Source organism: Heterodontus francisci, chromosome 43 (assembly GCF_036365525.1).
Source record: "Heterodontus francisci isolate sHetFra1 chromosome 43, sHetFra1.hap1, whole genome shotgun sequence".
Lineage (NCBI taxonomy): Eukaryota > Metazoa > Chordata > Chondrichthyes > Heterodontiformes > Heterodontidae > Heterodontus > Heterodontus francisci.
Genome location: NC_090413.1, coordinates 19,427,988 through 19,448,011, shown reverse-complemented (window position 1 = coordinate 19,448,011; position 20,024 = coordinate 19,427,988). Strand labels below are relative to the sequence as shown.

Here is a 20,024-nt window from a genome sequence, read left to right as displayed (position 1 = left end):
ATCTAATCCTGCTTGACTATATTCATTTCATCTAGGATTTGTGTCCTGGATTAATAGTGAAATGTTAAATTACCTATTATGGGCATGGCCTGCCTCATCTTTTGAAGATAATTGATGCAAATTAATAGATCATCATTCAACAAGTATAAACTACTAGGACACTGTCCTTTTCAAGGCCATTACTGCAATATGGTATTTTCCTACAACTATTGGATATCGGCTTAATCCTGAAGTATACATCATTTTTGGAAGACTAGTAGCAAGACAGAGTGTAGGCTTCTTGAACACTGCATTTTCTATGTGGTTTAGTCAATTTACATATTAAGTTGCAAAACAGTATTAAAGCCAACACAAAAGCATTGAAAAAAGTTCCAATGGCTCAACCACAACTAGTGCTAAAAAGTGACTTTAACGTAGTTGAACATCCTAAGGTGCTTCACAGCCATATAATCAAACAGAATTTGAGCCACTTAAGGAGATATTAGGAAGGATGATCAAAAGCTTGGTCAAAGAGATAAGCTTTAAGGAGCATCTCAAAGATGGAGAGATAGGTAGAGAGATGGAAAGGTTTAAGGAGACAATCCCAGCAGCTGAAGAAACGGTCACCAATATTGGAGTGAGTAAAATCAGAGATGCTCAACAAAAAAGAATTGTGTGAAGACTCAGCAGTTAAATGTAAGAGTTCTGTGGTAATGCGCTATACAGACCAATAGTTGTATATTTGATTCATGGTCTGTGCTGAGTTAATTTAAATCACTAAGGACATTGCCAGAAGAACAACAATTGGTGGTTTCCAAGCTAGGAAATGGGAAGAAAATCAGCTATAGTTCTTTTCCTGATGCAGTAACTACAGCGGAAAAGTGCATGTCTGATGTCAGGTGAGAATTGCTTAAAACTTGGTTGTGATATCACCACCCCTTCCTCTTTGGTTGAACAGCTGACTGTCAGTATCTTGGTTACACGTCAAGAATGGCATCTTTGTGTAAGATAAGCAGAGAGATGTCTTTCGAACCGTACTTCAGCATTAGTTACTGCCTTCAGCAGAGAGGAAGAAAAGCGGGGAAAAACCTATAAAGTGAGTAGAATTAGTGAAGCCTTGTCCCATTCGGATGAGGATGCAACAATTGCCTTATAATAAAGAAAATATAAACTATGTATAATTTTACCTGAATTTTCCATTCAATGTTGGATGTCTATTAGTTAAAACATGATTTAAGTGAATGGCCACATCATCTAGCAGAAAATAACTGCAATGCAGACAGACTTATTTTGCCATGTGGTAAGATCTTAGACATCATAAAGGATCATAATGCTCTTTCTTTACCTTATAATTTATGACAACCATAATGCAGTCATTCCTATATAATATTATTCATGTTTCATGGAACTGAGTCATAACGAACAATTAACAAAATTTAGTGTTCATAATTTGTTCTACAATTTAATAGCAGAGACAATATAAAAATGGAGATAAAAAATTAAACAATAATACATACCTCCTGAGAAACATGAACTTGCTGCAGCGCTTGTACTGATAACTGCTGAACTTGGCTGGTTTTAGCAGCCTGGGGTGTTGTTTGCACAACAGACCTCTGTAAAGGCAAAATAAAAATCAATGAATTTGCTTTGAGCTTGACCTACAGCTTTCAAAGGAGCAACTTACTTTCTTACTTTATTTTCTGCAATGTCAAATATTTAATATTTCAAACCTGCTCTGTATTGTGAAGAGCCAAAGGGATTGCTGAACAAAGAATCTTGTTCAGAGTGTTTTTAAACTACTGCACATAGTTCCTCCTCCCTTAGCACAGCAGAGATAAAACTGAGAACATGATGAAACTCAAAGTCTTCTTATGATGTGAACTGTGGAAGCATAAGTAAAAGTTCCATAGGGAATTCTATAGATTGCCACCTCAGTTATGCCTGAGCTGTGAAAAGCCAGGATCAGCTGAAAAGCTGATCTTCAGAATTCCTTCTGGTGCCATTCTCCAATGCTCCTCTGACTAACATCAGAGAGCAGTTCTCTACAGAGAGGAGATATGGGATGGTGGGTCCAAGCAGAACTGAAAAACAGAAATTATAGTAAGAGCACATCTAAGGAGATAATTTGCAAAATGGAGTTTCAGAGGGGATGGAAGCACCTTACATTGAAAGTTCTCTCCCTTACACTTTGCTTTTCTTTAACTTTACCGTACACTTTCAAACAGTCATGATGACAAACAATTGTACAGGAATAGACTAAATGGCCCATGGATAGGTACTCTGATGTTTCCCATTTTCTCTGATGTTTGCAAAAAGACCATTTTGGCAACTTTGTTAGACAGACGTCCGGACACAAGTATTGTTTTAATACAAATGCAAGCAATTATGGCCACTGTGCCTTGCCCCAGAAGTATAATTATGTACTACATCACATAAGAAAAACAGAAAAGTATTTCCAATATTCTGCATTATTTAGCTTTAACAAAACACTTAAAATCATGGTATGCCTATTTATGAAGCTGGGCCAAAAGTGCTTTAATCAAAACTCTGAACAAGAATTATCAAATTTGAATGGCCCAGAATAAATCTATACAGTTAGCAAATTTATGAGACAAGGTATATCGAGACCTATAGCTAGATCAATAGCTTTTCAACTTCCCCTTTCAATATTTAAAAAAACCTTTGAACTTCTAGGTAACAAATGTACAAAATACAACATTACTGGAGTTGCTGACTAATGGTGGCAATCAATCTCCAACAATTCATCTACAACAGACCCAAACATAAGGTGAGAAAAGCACCAGTGGTTGAAGCTTTCTGAACCTTGGCTGACAAATATGGGCCCTAAGTGGTCTACAAAGCCCTCAATATCCTGGGAAGCAAACATGCATGCACATTCTGACAGGAAAAAAAAACTGTCATATAGCCCACACCTGAAATCGTTAACCCTTCACATGTGCAAATAAAAGGCCCAATACCTGTCTGAGGACCCTACTGCAAGATTGGTTTGCCCAACTTCATTCAGGAGAGTCAGACCGTGAGACCACCTGCAAACTACAAGGTAAATTTTTGAAATATATTTACCCTGAATGTGGAGCTGGGAGGAGCAGGAAGATATCAAACAAATCCCAAACAGACCCCTCTGGGACCCCACTGATAACACTAATGGAAATACCATACCCACCACCCACTGGGTTCTATCAGTCAACCTATTATATATCCATTGTATCTTGATTCCTGCTTTCTTTATTTTCAGTACCAGCCTTTTCAATTAAAGAGCCTTTAATTGTATCAAAGACTTTACTGAAATCCAAGTGCACCATATTCACCGTCTTACCCTCTAGAACCATAGAAAAGTTATGGCACAGAAGGAGGCCATTCAGCCCATTGTGTCTGTGCCAGGCTCCTTTGTCACATCCTCAAAGTAAACCAATAAATCAGATTGGCAAGACCGCTCCTTCGTGAATCCATATTGGTTATCTTTTATGATTTTATTTCTATCATGATATTCCATGACCTTATCTTTAATAAGGTTTTTCATGAATTTACCCACAGGGTGAACATCAAACTCATTAGTCTGTAGTTTCTGGGGTCACTTTCGCTCCCTAATTTAAAAATAGGAGTAACATCTGCCGTTCTCACCCTCAAGTACCTCTCCAATATTCGATGATTTCTGAAAGATTTGTGCCATTTTCGCTCATATCTTTTTTGCTTCTTTATGTCTTGCTTAGTAATCTCTTTCAACCAGGCAGGTATCTTTAAGCTTGGTAATTTTGCTTTGCATGAGTACATATTGATCCTTTGTACTCAGAATCACCTCCTTGCATCACCTCCATAGCTATTATACACTCTTAGACATATTCCATCACCTCCTGCACCATTTTATTTAAATTGTTTAATTTGTAGTCGATAATTTTTGAAGCTAAAGAAAATTATGGGCTGGATTTCATATGGCCACTGCTGAGTGCCCCCCCCCCCACCCCCCATGACGTGGAAAGGGTGGGTGAGTCGTCCCCAGCAACGGCGTCCAGCACCACTGCGCAGGCGCCGGCACCATTTTTAAAGGGCTTAGAGCCCTAAATGACAATTTACATTTTTAAAGGAACAGTGAATTTAAAATTATTAAAAATAATTTTAAAAAAATCTTTCCAGCCCCTCTCCCATCCCCCAATAGCATTACATGTAATTCCTGCGTTTCCCCCGCACCACCGAAATACTTACCACCCCACCCACCCCGGCAAAGTTCAGAACCTTTTACCTTTACCCCTTCCCATCACCCCCTCCAGCAATAGAGTAAGTTTGACCACGCTTCCCACCCCCGTACTGATAAACTTCCCTCCTTCCCCCTCCCCACAGGTGGTGCACCTCATTTCTCCGGATGGGGATTCGAAGGCATGGCAGTGCCAGCCGGCAGGATGAAGATCGCGGCAGCACTTCAGGAGGCGACAGGAAAGTCATTAATTCAGGTAAGTAAATTAATCTGAATATTTAAATCACGGTCCCATCACCGAGCGGCCGGGGTGGCGGGGGGGGGGGATGGTGCTGCCATGAGGCCTCACCACCGCCATCAAGATTGGGACAGGCCCTGCCGGTGTTGAGGTCGGTGGCGGGCCTCATCCGGGACAATCTTCATGCCCCCCACCGCACCCCCCCGAACCCTGCCATGGATCCTGCGTTGAGGCCCCTATAAAACCCAGCCCTATGAATGAACACAAGTAGACTGTATAACAGAAAAAGTACGGGCAGCATATATGGCAGATGAAATTTAATGGAGAGAAGTGGAAAGTGATACATTTTGGGAGGAAGAATGAGAAATGACTTTATAACTAAATCGTTCAATTTTAAAGCAGGTGCAGGAACAGTGAGATCTGGAGGTTCACATACACATACGTGAAGGTGGGAGGACAAGTTGACAAAGTGTTTTTAAAAAGCATACAAGATACTTGGCTTTACAATAGAGGCATAGAGTACAAAACAAAGGAAGTGATGCTCATCCTTTTATGAAACTGACTAAGCCTCAGCTAGATTATTGTGCCTCATCCTAGTCACCATATTTTAGGTAGGATGTCAAGCCTTGGACGGGGTGCAGAGAAGATTTATCAGAATGACACCAGAATAAGGGATCTCAATTACATGGAGAGAATATAGGAATTGGGATTGTTCTCCTTACAGCAGAGAAGGTTACGGGGAGATTTAATAGAAGTGTTCAAAATTATGAGGGTTTTTGATAGCGTGAATAAGGGGAAATTGTTTCTACTGGCAGAAGAGTCAATAACCAGATGGCACAGATTTAAGATAATTGGCAAAAGAGGCAAAGGGGAGGTGAGAAGAAATGTATTTACAGTGAGTTGTTAGATCAGGAATTCACTGACTGAAATGGTTGGTGGAAGCTGATTCAATAGCTATTTTCAGAAGGAAGATATGTACTTAAAAAGGAAAAGTTTGCAGGGCTATGGAAGAGCGGGGGTACAATGGGCTGAACTGTCTCCTAAAAAAAGTGCACACTGTACAGCACTTCCTTAAACTGATGCTGTCTGAAATAGCTTTGTTATTGCTAATCAAACAGTGAATGTAATAAACTGAACCTGCTAATGGTGTTTTTTTGGTTCTGTTTTCATGAGATGGGTAACTGCAATGAAATAAGATGAGTTAGAAAAAGGTTTTCGGTCTTTAGGGGTTACAGTACCCATCTCATGTGTAGACGCTGAAAAAAACCCACTTTGAATCATTTATGTTACACTTTCTTACTTTGCACATGCTAAGTACATGCTAATACGATATAATTTTAGGAATGTGCTTAAATAATTAAAACTTTGAACAACTGTAAGGCATAAAAAAAATTATCCACAGAAAATTTAATCTAATGAATTAATCTGAATTAACACATTGATTCAATAGATTTAGTTAAATTTTATGAAGGAATCAATTCTGAAATTCCTGAGTTCAAGGCTTAAATTATTACAATTCAATTCACCAGTTTCCCTATGAAGACACTTCTTTGCTGGTAAGCCACGAAAAAAAATATTTTCCATCATTGCATGATTACATATGATTCACCAATGGGTTAAGAAAAAAATTGTAATGAATTGTTAATTACTTGTATTGTATATCCTGCAGTGTCGTTATAGTACTACATTCAGCAGCCTCCATTGGCAACTCTACAAAAAACATGTTTTAAAGGGGGAGTTTTAATATGAACTCTCCATTTATCATGAGATATAAAATATTCACAGCATTTGTACTGGTGATTATTGTTCAATACTTGTTTTCAAACACAGAAAGTCTTTGGGTGGTATGTTAGCACATTGATAATGTACAGTTGCTAATTTCACTAAACACATCAATGTGATGATAGAAAATGTCTAAAAGCCACAAAAACATTAAAAAAAAATTAAAAGCTCTAATCTGCTCAAGATTCCCTCACGATTAAGATCAATATTAACGGTACAATTAAAACATCAAAACAATGGACTGCAAAGTAAACTTTTACAATAAATATATCTGTAACATCAAACTTAAGCAAATCCACAATCAAAATAGAACACTCAGGAATTCAAGACATAGCATAAAACGTAACAAATGTCACAGGAAAATATAATTTATTCTGAAGAGTAACTTTCAAAGACTGACACGGAACCACATATCTCTGAAAATATATACATTATATACACTACATCAGAACAAAACATTTAAATTACAGACTATGGAGAATATAGACAGTTTTCTTGATAACAATCAAAACAAAAAGTACTCTAAGAGAAAACTAAATTGACATAACCATTCTCACTGACTACTTTCAACTAAAACAAGAACAGATAAGTGTATGGAATACCCCAATCATGCTCAAAGTAAATGTGACAAAATTCTTCCACTGAATAAAAGGGAAATACGTAACATAATTTAAACATTGCCTTACATTAAGTTTTATTCAGGACGGACCAACATCAGTGAATCCATAGCCATAAGTAGAAACTAGGCACTAGCCTTAAACTGACAAAGTCCAAGGATTTAATTAAATAAAAATAAAACAAACAAGTAAACTACTTAAAATATTACAGACAAGGCAAAAATTAAAATCTACAAAACAGGACCAATAGGATATCATAATTTCCTATTCAAGGAACAATGTCAAGTCCAGAGAGAGGTTGCCAAAGAAATTTACTAAAATTATACCAGGAATGAGAACCATTAGTTAGGAGAGATGAAACGGAATCTTTTCGTTAGAACAAAAGGTTAAGAGGAAAGTTGATAATAGTTTTTCAAAATTATGAAGAGTTTTGAGAATGTAAATAAGAAAATGTATTTGCAGTGGTCAGTGAACCTGCAATTAGAGAGCATATATTTAAGATTATCACCAAAAGAATGGCAAGGTAAGGCATCTAAAAAAAATTAAACAGTGTTCTTGTAAATCAAATGCCCTACCAGAAATAGTGGTGGAAACGGAAGTCATAGTAATCACTTACAAAAGGGAAGGGTTTTTTTAAGATTTAAAAGAAGATGGGGAAAGGGGAGACTAAGTGGATAACTCTTTCAGAGAGCTAGAATGGACACAATAAGCCGAATGGCCCCCTCCTCTGTTGTTAAATTCTACGATACATTATGTGACTCATAAGTCGATAAACACTATGGTGTACAGGTCATCATGAAGAATTTAAATTAGAAACATAGCTTTCCTGAGAGATTAAAGAATATTTGGAATTAACAACCAAATGAATGAGAACATGCAATGGCATAGGCCTAAAAGACATTTGAGCAATCAAGCCACAAGTATTTTCATCAGAAATTAAACTCATAAACCCATTAATGGCATAAGAAACTTTGCTGATCACACAACTGTAAACAATAGTTTTGAAAATCCTAAACCTGAACAGTACGAGGACAAGATAGCCTAAGAATATGCAAAATCAGCACTTAATGAGAGCAATTATGACAAACTGTGGAATATAAATCTGTTAAAGTCTTAAAAATGAAATAACTGAACTGAATGACACTAGAGTATTTTACAATCTACTGGACACCAAATGTACACATTATACTTTTTAATACACAGCCAGGAAGCAAACTCAAAGAATTTTAGTTGTACTTTCCAAATTGCCTCACTTACCAAATGCCACTAAACATTTGCCAACATAAAACAATAACCAAAACAGTGAGTTCTAACTGTGTAACATGACAGAACGCTGATCTGAACAACCAAACAAAAACCTAAAAACATACACAAACTCATGAAAGAGGATCACACATTCTGAATCAACATTAACTAAATTAAAAAAGGTTTGGTTACAAAAAACATTTTAAAAAATTAAACTAGGAAGAAAACATCTATAAGCTAAGATATTTCACACTTAAATGAACATATCATAATCTATTAAATATCATAAGTGTTCAGGATCCCATCACATGACCATGTCCTAAGTGTTTGACTATTTTCCATGGGCCACTGATCTCCAGTATGTAGCTATATATATTAAAAAGGCCTGATATTGCTGTTTTACTTGCCTAGTAGTGCAAATCTCAACTTATGGTTTTAACCCTTCTCCATGTATTTTTCTGTACTAGTCAAATTACATTGGCCAAACATCGAGGAGCACCAGCGTCCTTTGAAAGTTAATAGTATCACTACACGTGCATGAACAATCCAAACTGAATGTTATTATGTAACATAGGTGTGAGTACTATAACTGTAGTGCAGTGCAGTACCTGTGGAAGAGTCTGTCACTCTAGAATTGGCCTTTATAGCCACTCCAAGCGCTGCTCCACAAACCACTGACCACCTCTAGGCGCTTACCCATTGTCTCTCGAGGCAAGGAGGCCAAAGAAAAAAAAAAGTGCTGGAGAAAACCCTAGGTATTCCGTATAAACTGGCTGCATAAGTTAAACTTATCTGATGAAACATAAGAAGCAGACTTTGCACTGATAGGTATAAATGGCAACAATGATGTGCAATGAATTCTGGAACAGTGGTAGCTCTGGAATCAAAACAGTGTAAATCCACAGCAAGGAAAACACACTGCGTAGACACCATTGCTGCTGGCAGTTAACATTAGTACTGTTCCAGCCGACCAACACAGTTTATAGTGTTACACTTATCATTATAGTATGTAGCTGTAGCACTGTAAATTAGGCCTAAAGTCTTTACTGTAATTTGCCTTTTGGTTCTCATGATATTGATTATCCATAACTTGAAATTCCTCACAGCACCTGTCCATTAGTGATAAGCTTACTACTTATTGCTCTATTAAACTGTAATTGTACAAAATATTTATCTATTATTTAAAATGCCCCTTCTGTTAATATTTAAACAGTTACTTCCTATATGATTCTTAATTTGTTTTATGTCCTCGTCCCTCATTATGAAATGATTCCTGTTCTTGCCTCATTGAGTATAACATTTATCATCCCTAACCTAAGAAATTTGTTGCCTTTTTACTGAAAATTAAAAACCATGCTTACTATTGCTAGAGTAAATTAAATGCAAAGTTCTTACAATTATTTTTTTTTGTCAGTTTGCTAGCATATATTGGAGACTATGGGCTTGATTTTAAGAAGATGGCTCTGAATGAGGCCCGCCACAGATCTCGACACCGGTAGGGTCTGATCCGTTTCTCCCGGTGGCAGCAAGGCTCCGTGAAGGCCACCCACCCACCGGCCATTGGGCAACAGGACCACAATTTGAATATTTAAATCAATAAAATTAATTAATTTAAGTATACTCGCCCACGATCTTGAGGGCTCGCCGTGACCTTTAGTGCAGTGGCCGGCACACCTGCGCCTTCAAATCCCCATCCGGGGAAACGTGGCGCGACTATGGTGGGTTGGAGGGAGAAGGTACAGTTATCAATGCGGGCTAAAGGGGGACGGGATCAAATAAACATCATGGGTGTAGGGGATGGTGGGAAGGGTTGTACTTTAAACTTTGTGCAGTTTGTGGGGGACGGGGGGGAAGGTCAGATGTTAAAGGTAAGAGGGGAAAGGGCAAATAGTTAATGTAATTGTTATTAGAGGAGTGGGAAAGGGGCATTGGGACTTTATTTATGTAATTCTGGGAGGGTATCTCTCTAAAAATTTTAATATCCTAGCAGGACTGACTGTGTTGAAGCCATTACCAGGGACAGACAGCCCGCCCCCTCCACATGATTGGTGGGGGGTGCAGGTTGCTCCAGCTATTTAAATGACATCGGCGGCGAGCTCATAGAATCCAGCCCAATAAAACAAAGCAACCAATGGAATGCAAGACTTTCGGAATGTTAAATTTTTCCTATAGGTGAAAGTTTCTATTCTCCTGCTAATTAAATGAAACCTAGCAAGACCTTTTTCCATTAAAATTATGTAAGACATATGTTTTAGCTGCAGCATCACAAAACCACCAAGAAATTAACAGTGACTGTGGGTTCAAATATTTTCTGTGGATTGGACTTTGAACTTCCAGAATGAGGGGAGTGTCTACATATTTCTGAAAGAATTCTTAGGGGACAGCTTGCTCATGCAATAGTTTGAGAAAGAAAAAAGTTGAGCAAACGCATGACACAATGACATAAATTACACTGAAGTGGATCATTGCATTGACCCTTTTAAGAAACAAAATACAGAGCGAATCCAGGATTAGTTGAATATATGAAAACTCTGGTATACTTGAAACAGAGCAGAAGTCTACTTCACTGGTCAGACATGAATAACATCCTCCAAAAGTATTACTCTACCTCTGTGGAAGCAGGTTCTCTTACAAAAATTAATACATTTTTTTTCTTCCTCCATTCACTGCCAATTTTTCCCCTTTTCATCCTCTCCAGAAAGTATCAATTCCTTGATGAGTATGGTTCTATGAACACCAGGCACCTCTAGTGTGTCATTCAAATGACCACTGGTCACATGTAAACCTATACAGTGAACGTCTGCAAGTGAATATTGACCTAATGCCAACAATGACAATTCACCAATGGTTTCATGCTATGAGGAAATGTGTCAAGGAACTGTTATATATAATTTCACAAGACAGACAATTCTAAGGTAACAAAGCTAATCACTTGAGGAAAACATGTGGTATTCAACAATTCCCCAAGTCCTCCATATTGTTGTAATACACAAAGCTATCCAATTAGGATTGGAATAATATTGAAACTGTACAAAAACCATAACAATTATTCTGCTCCTTTCATTGTAATGACCGTAAGATCAGTAGAATAGTAACAGAATCATATTGGTTTAATAAGATCATTCTGAAATCTATTCACTAACGTTGATATTTCACTGTATCAGTATTAGTCAGAGATCAAGAATATTCTTCAATAAAATTACTACCAAAATATGTGGCATCCCTATCCATAGACTAAGTAACATCGCTAAAACTGTTACCTGATGCATTACTGCTACCTGCTGGACTCCCGGCAGCTGGAGCTGCGGGAACTGGTCCACTTTCGACTGCACAGCATTCTGTACTAGAAGCCTCTGCTCAGGAGAAAAGTAATACATTATAGAGAATCCAACTTAAAAAGGCACTCTGAAACAATTGCAATGTGGTGTAGGAAAATTTAGTCAACGTATATACCCAATCCAGGTCTGAACTTCCCATTCAGCAAAAACAATTGCTTTCTGTCATTGAAAAGAAACAGCAACACCGTATTAATTCTCTGAGGCAGGCAAACAGTTAGTAATCAAATTAATCACTGCTGCACTCAGGGTGATGAATGACAAACATATGCTTATAATATACTCTAAAATGGGGCGATATGATGCAGTTTATTGCACAAAAACATAACAATTTGGCAGATTATTGGCAGTAGTATTACAATTTAGATACTCAATCATTATGATTTCTATTGAGGAACACTATTCCTTTAAGCAAATTGGTTACTTCTGATCTAAAAATGTTTGCAATATATCTAATATAGGCCAGTTTTGTCCTGTCTTATGAGCAGGTGGACTTATATCTTCCTTCCTCAGATCCCCACTTCCATTCCAGTCACAGAAACTCATTCACTAAGCATTCTCATTTGGCAAGAGCAAAGAAGTAAACTACAAAGCCTTAATTAGTGGGTGCTTTGTGCAGTCACCAAGAGACACATTTGGTGCAGAAATGTTATTGCAGTCCTCAAAAGAGTTGGTGTCTCATTAAGTAATCAACTATTAATGAAAATTGTTTGCAGGCTAAAATTTCAGGAATTCATCCAAATTTTCAGTGGGTAACCACAGAAGCCAAACCAAATTTTGTATAACCAATAAATAAAAATCTTTATTTTTGATTTAAAAAATTACGTCTAAATTTGCACTAACAGCTTTCGGAGCACTTGGCTCCAACAAACAACATATAGGACTCTCCAAAATGTTAACAGAAAAGTAGATGGCGAACAAAACCATTAGAAAACACTGATGAACTTTTCTTTCATTTTTACTCTAGTTCAGTTTTATTCCGCTGCTGATGTGGGTTAATGGAAATTATCACCATAAAAACGTTGCTTCCTCGGGATAGTTAGGACTGTGCTAAAGGCAAATCGATGTAGAATCCTTGAAAACTGCTCTCCTTGTGCCAACAAGAAAGATAAGCTATGCACTCATATCCAGACCTGTGAGTTAATTATGTAAAAGATTAAATTTAAATCGCTCGCTGAAGGCAGTTGCGATGTGGGTGGGGCGGCGGTAGTGGCTGGGGCAGGCGGAGTCACCTTCCTTATTAGCCCAACCATAGCTGTCAGGCCACTGCTGCGTGCTGTGATTCAATCGTTTTGCCTATATATTCATTGTATACTCCTTTGAACTCGGGCACAGAAAATCTTCAAGTTAAAAGTGGATAAAGGAAGTCTACAATGTGTTTAATTTGTCTTTTCCCATCTTTCTCAGTCAAATAAATTAAAAAATGGGGTCCAAAACATATTTGCAACTATTGCAGAGTTGAGTTGCAGTTATGTCTTAAAAGTTACATTGTGTATCAAAGAGGGCAAAAAAACAATTTAATGCATTGCGAGAACTTTGACAATCCACATTTTTCAGCTGTTTACAGCTAACTGTGCACTAGCTCTAGTCATGTTATAAAGATGCCTGAAAATCCATGATCAGCAATCCAGGCAGAACAACAAGATTGCAACTGATTTTGCCATCTGAAACTGACCCCGCCACAGTATACCCAGTCAGCAGAAGTGAATCTCATTTACAGGCAGCTGGTGGGTGTCTGCACCATTATCAGTGCATCCAAGCTCTTGTCAGGACCAGGTTGCTGAAAACTCCAGTGCTTGGGCACCATCCAGACGTTGATCATTTTCTATTGAAGAACAACCTTCTTACATCAGTCCTAAAGTTATCTTTTATTGATTTGAACCTTTGCTCTACTCCCACTGTTTATTATACAGTAGTATTGCGGGTAAATTTCTTCTTTACTGTTTATTATTTCATATACCTCCAGAAGATCACCTCTCAAGATGCATCCTTTCCAGGCTGAAAGTACCAATGCCGTCTAGTCTTACGTTATAACTCAGACCCCCCGCGACACTGGAGATCAGGGATTTTAGTCATTCCATGCCTTCTACTGCCTAGGTGATTGCAGTATTGCTGAGGAATTACCTCTCTAAACCTCTTTGTTTCTCCATTTCACTCTTCTCCTTTCAGATGCTCCTTAAAACCTACTGCTTTGACCAAGCTTTTTGGTCATTTGTCCTAATCTCTATGAAGTACTTTGCACTTGTCATAGAGTCATAGAGTTATACAGCACAGAAACAGGCATTGTTTGGCTCTCTCAAATATTTTGTTTAACTCATTCTGTAATTGCTAGACTGCATCATTCAATACCACTGCCCCTCCAAGTTTGGTGTCATCTGCAAATTTGGCCAATTTGCATTGATTTTCTGAATCCAAGTCATTGATGTAAATTAGAAACAGCAATGATCCTCGAGCCCTAAAGCACAACTTAGTATATTTCCATCTTCTCCAACATTATCCCTCAAACTCGTGTCCTGTTTTTCTATCCGTTAGCCAATTTTTAAATCATACTTAAGTTGTGCCCAGTGTGCTTAATTCATAATGTTTGGTTTGGAGCTTTGTCAAATGTCTTTAAAGTTGAGGTAGATTTACCACTTAGGGCAGCACAGTGGCGCAGTTGTTGGCACCGCAGCCTCACAGCTCCAGCGACCCGAGTTCGGTTCTGGGTACTACCTGTGCGGAGTTTGCAAGTTCTGCCTGTGACTGCGTGGGTTTCCTCCGGGTGCTCTGGTTTCCTCCCACATGCCAAAGACTTCTGGGTTGATGGGTAGATTGGCCATTATGAAAATAAAAAATTGCCCCTAGTGTGAGAAGGTGAGGATGTGAGAGGGAAAAATGGGATTAATGCAGGATTAGCATAAATGGGTGGTTGATGGTCGGCACGGACTTGGTGGGCTGAAGGGCCTGTTTCAGTGCTGTATCTCTCTATGATTCGGGTTATTATTTCCTCAAGGAAATTAATGAGATCAAACATGATCTTGCTCATATAAAGATAGGTGCGTTTGAACAGATTATCCTTACTCTTGATAACAAATTTCATTATTTTACATGGAATTGAACTAAGACGAATAGATCTGCAGTTGACTGTTTTGTCATTTTTTTTGAATATGGCAATAGATTAGTCGGTTTCTAAACTACAGGTACCATTTGAGTATCCACTATCTCCCTCATATTGATAATCAGTGCCTCATAAATCTCTTTGCTAGTCTCTCTCAACACTGTGGGATAAACACCATCTCTTCTAACTTGCACCAAGTCACCTTTCACCGCTGTACTCGCCAATCTAATTGATTCCCGGTCCAACAATGCCTCAATTTTAAAATCTTCATCCTGGTTTTCAAATCCCATGACCTTGCCCTCCCTATCTATGTAAACTCCTGCAGTCCTATAAGTCTTTGAGATCTGCACACTCCTCTAATTCTGGCGCATCCCCGATTTTCATCACTTCACCCTTGGTGTCTGTGCCTTCAGCTGCCAAGTCTCTAAGCTCAAGAAAGTCCCTTCTTAAAACCTCTCCATCTCTCTCTGCTCCTTTAAGAGGCTTCTGAAAACCTACCTCTTTGATAGAGTTTTAGATCATCTAATATCTCCTTGCATGGCTCAGTGTCAAATTTTGTTTGATAATGTTGCTGCAAAGTGCCTTGGGACATTTTAGTACGTTAAAGGTGCTCTATAAAAATGCAAGTTGTTGTTCAGTCATAGCATTTTTAATTACTTTTTTTGATAAGATGCTTCACAAGAGCATGAAGACATTTCATACTTTAAAGGTGCTGCAGAAACACAAGTTATCATTGTATCTAGGGATTTCTTTATTTTCAGCCCTTTCAGCTTGCCTGCAGCTTCCATCTCTTATTAGTGATGAGTTCTGACAGTGTTCCTTTTTTGGGGGTGGGGGGGGGGTGAAATGCATGTCATTCATGTCTTCTCTTGAGAATACTTAGAGGAACTAATTGTTCGGATTATTTATCTTTTGCTGATCCTCATTTTCAAGACAATTTCCATATTTTAATGTTCTTACTTTTCTCGGACAGTCTTCTTGCTATGGCAATATTGAAAGCATTTTTTTACTTGCCTCTGCAGCCAGTTTTTCTAGGCCTCTCTTGGTGCCTGATGACCTTTTAAATTTGCTTTAATGTACTCTTACATTCATCCCAGCGAGCCCTTCTTTCTCCATGTGGGATAAATATGTACTTTTTCTTCATTAATTTTTAATTAGTTTTTTCTGAATCCATTTAGCGTCATGCATACTTAGTCTGAACTTGGATATGAACCTGTCTTGCATGCCCATTGTTATTCTCTTTAAGGTGTTCCATTTGTCTTCTATTGGAATACTGTTAAATATCCTCCTCCAATCCATTTGTTTTAAATCTTCACTCATCTCTTTGAATTTAGCCATTTTAAAGTTATAAACCTCGCTTATAGTTTTACATTTAATTGGGTCACAGCTCATTTAAACCTGACCATTCTGTGGTTACTTCCATTTCCTGCATGATGGCTGTCTGCTAGAAAGACCAAGGAAATTCAGCTCCACCACTGATGATAGAAGCTGTTTGGATTGTTCACACATTATAAACCTTTTCAACATAGCTGGAACACAGAATCTCCAAAAAAAAATTGAGGGATCACTTTGAAAGCCATAAATTATGTAGCATACTAGTTTGGTCACAGCCTGTGCTGTGGCCAACACTCAGAGCCACATATTCCAAGAGCAGGCCAGTATCTAGCTTGCTGTTCAATAATGTAGGCACAGAGGAACAGTAGTTCATTCAGTCCCTGAAGCTTGTTCTTCCATTCAATTAGATCATGGCTGATCTGTACCTCATCTCCACTTACAGCTTTTTTCCTTATTGCTTTGATAAATTTCTTCATACCCACCCTACTGAATTCCTTCACCAATTTAAACACCTCAACTAGATTACCTCTCAAACTTCTATACTCAAAGAAATACAAGCCAACTTTACGCATAACTTGTCTTCATTACTTAACCCTTTTATCCCTGGTATCATTCTGATGAATCTGTGCTTGTACTTTGGTGCCCAAAACTGAATGCAGTGCATCAGATAGGATCAGACAAATGTGCTGTGCAACTAAAGTATAATTTCCTCACTTTTGAATTTAACCTCCTATACTCTGAATATTGTATTCCACATTTTCTCTATTTGTTGACTGAATAACAGGTTATTTCTGTTTAATTAAAAAAATCATTTTCTACAATGATAGCCAGCGCAATATTTTGGAATAAAAAGCAAAGAAAAAGCAAAACAAAAACAAACAATGCTGAAAACACAGGTCAGACAGGAATCATTTTGGATGTTATACTGAGGGAGCGGGGGCACAAGGAGTTGGAAATGCCTGGATGTTTTTCAAGGTTGTTAGGAGTGCGTTAATATCTTCATCGGACCCCAAAGAAAAGTGGTAGGCTGAAATTTTCTGAAACTCATTCCAAAGGGGTGTATCTGATGATCTCTAACTCCCAAAAGTTATGAAGTAATCATAATGTCGCTAACACCTGAGGATATGTGATAATTCCTTGGCACAACCTGTGCCTAGCTTCAAGTAATAGAGTCATTACAGCACAGAAGGAGGTAATTTGGCCCAACAAGTTTATGCCGGCCATCTGTCAAGCACTCCAGTCAGTCCAATTCCCCCACTCTATCACCGTAGCTCTTTAAGTTTACTTCCCTCAAGTGCCCATCCAATTTCCTTTTGAAATCATTCACTGTTTCCACTTCCACCACCCTCAGAGGCAACGAGTTCCTGGTCATTAACATTTGCTGCCTACAAAGTTTTTTCTCACATCCCCCCACCACACCACCCCCCCCGTCATGTGTTCTTTGTGTTATTTTAAGCAACACAATGAGGTACGTGGATTCCACTTCCTTGAAGATCTCTCAAAGGTTTATTAACAGCTAAACTGGTATATAAAATACAGAGCAAACTATATACAGAACCTTTGTTGAGAGTGTTACAGTTGCACAGTGACTATGGCTTCTAATCACTTAGCTCATCAGCATACTGAGTTCTTAAAGGGACATCACTCTTAAGGCGATCATACAACACCCCCTATATCTCTTGCCCAAAATCTTAAATCTGTGTCTCCCAGTGCTTGCAGCATCAGCTAATGGGAACAACTTTTCTTGTCTAAACCTGTCATAATTTTGTACATCTCTTTGAAACTATTTGGAGATGAAGATTTTTGCAGTTCTGCTGGCATATTTCATTAATATTACACTTTGGAAGACTGCAAAAAAGAAGTTCTATTTGAAAAAAACAAATTCAACATTGGAAATAAAAGCGATAAAATAAAACATTAAAATAAAAGCAAAATACTGCAGATGCTGGAAATCTGAAATAAAAACAAGAAATGCTGGAACCACTCAGCAGGTCTGGCAGCATCTGTGGAAAGAGAAGCAGAGTTAACGTTTCGGGTCAGTGATCCTTCTACGGAACTGACAAATATGAGAAATGTCACAGGTTATAAGCAAGTGAGTTGGGGGTGGGGAAAGAGATAACAAAGGAGAAGGTGTAGATTGGACAAGGCCACATAGCTGACCAAAAGGTCATACAGCAAAGGCAAACAATATGTTAATGGTGTGTTGAAAGACAAAGCATTAGCACAGCTAAGGTGTTAACGGACTGAATATTGAACAGCAGCAAGTGCAGACATGAAAAAAAACAGTGGGTAAGCAAACTGAACATTTCTCTGAAATGAAATAAATGCAAAAAAAAAAGATTGTAAAAAATGTAAAGAAGAAAAAAAGAATAACTAAAAATGAAAGTAAAATGGGGGGCTGTCATGCTCTGAAATTATTGAACTCAATGTTCAGTCCGGCAGGCTGTAGTGTGCCTGATCGGTAGATGAGATGCTGTTCCTTGAGCTTGTGTTGATGTTCACTGGAACACTGCAGCAATCCCAGGACAGAGCTGTGAGCATGAGAGCAGGGGGGAGTGTTGAAATGGCAAGATACCGGAAGCTCAGGGTCCTGCTTGCGGACTGAGCGGAGGTGTTCCGCAAAGCAGTCACCCAGTCTGCGCTTGGTTTCCCCAATGTAGAGGAGACCACAATGTGAGCAGCGAATACAGTATACTACATTGAAAGAAGTACAAGTAAATCGCTGCTTCACCTGAAAGGAGTGTTTGGGGCTGGGGATAGTGAGGAGAGAGGAGGTAAATGGGCAGGTATTACACCTCCTGCGATTGCAGGGGAAGGTGCCATGGGACGGGGACGAGGTGGTGGGAGTAATAGAGGAGTGGACCAGGGTGTCGCGGAGGGAATGATCCCTTCGGAATGCTGACAGGGGAAGGGAGGGGAACATGCATTTGGTAGTGGCATCACGCTGGAGGTGGCGGAAATGGCGGAGGATGATTCTTTGGATATGGAGGCTGATGGGGTGGAAAGTGAGGACAAGGGGAACCCTGTCACAGTTCTGGGAGGGAGGGGAAGGGTTGAGGGCAGAGGTGCGGGAAATGGGCCAGACACGGTTGAGGGCCCTGTCAACAACAGTGGGGGGGAATCCTCGGTTGAGGGAAAAGGAGGTCATATCAGAAGCACTGTCATGGAAGGTTGCATCATCAGAGCAGATGCGTCGGAGACGGAGAAACTGGGAGAATGGAATGGAGTCCTTACAGGAGGTAGGGTGTGAAGAAGTGTAGTCGGTGGGTGTCGGTGGGCTTATAATGGATATTAGTAGACAACCTATCCCCAGAGATGGAGACAGAGAAGTCGAGGAAGGGAAGGGAAGTGTCAGAGATGGACCATGTAAAGGTGAGAGAAGGGTGGAAATTGGAAGCAAAGTTGATAAAGTTTTCCAGTTTGGGGCGGGAGCAGGAAACGGCACCGATACAGTCATCAATGTACCGGAAAAAGAGTTAGGGGAGGGGGCCTGAGTAGGACTGGAACAAAGAATGCTCGACATATCCCACAAAAAGACAGGCATAACTTGGACCCATGCGGGTACCCATAGTGACACCTTTTACTTGAAGGAAGTGCGTGGAGTTGAAGGAGAAGTATATTATATAAAATAAAACATTATTTTTGGCTGCGGCATTCATAAATATTGAATGGATTTCATTTCTCATTTTGTGTAGTCAGACACGTCTTATCTAGAAATAAGGCTGATTCATGAAAGATTATCAACAGAGTAAGTTCAAACAAAGTTTCTTCCCCACATCCTGTAGGGAATATTATTCTTAATATCAGTATATCAATGTGTTTTTTTTATTCCTATTGACAGGCTGAGTCCTTTGTTAAAGCCTACATGAGGTTTTGCTGTTAACAATACAAGTCTCTGCAAAGTTGTAAACTTTATCTTCAGACTACAACAGTCTGAATCTTTGCTACCGTATATGACACATTTCCAGCATCAGATACAGAAATGGTTAATTATACCAGAAATACGAGAGTAGAAATGAGTTCAGACCTTTCATGCTGGCTCCTCTAAGTTTTGCAGTATTGGATTCATCACCATCTATTTATGCATTTTTTTTTATCGATTGAGGGAGGTCAAGTCCTTGAAATGGAACATTTTTCCAGCAGTATGCATTTCCAGGCCAGGCACGAGTTAGATATAATACATTAA

The 20,024-nt window shown here is 38.8% G+C and overlaps 1 protein-coding gene across 9 annotated transcripts in view; it reads right to left on the bottom strand.

Moving 5' to 3' along the window:
* rfx1a (regulatory factor X, 1a (influences HLA class II expression)) overlaps positions 1-20,024 on the bottom strand; it is a 239,869-nt gene that overhangs the window by 48,531 nt on the left and 171,314 nt on the right. For all 9 annotated transcript variants that reach the window (XM_068021068.1, XM_068021069.1, XM_068021077.1 and 6 more), the window contains one exon: positions 1,497-1,592. In XM_068021068.1, coding sequence (XP_067877169.1) covers positions 1,497-1,592 — 96 coding nt within the window. The remainder of the gene's footprint in view (positions 1-1,496; positions 1,593-20,024) is intronic.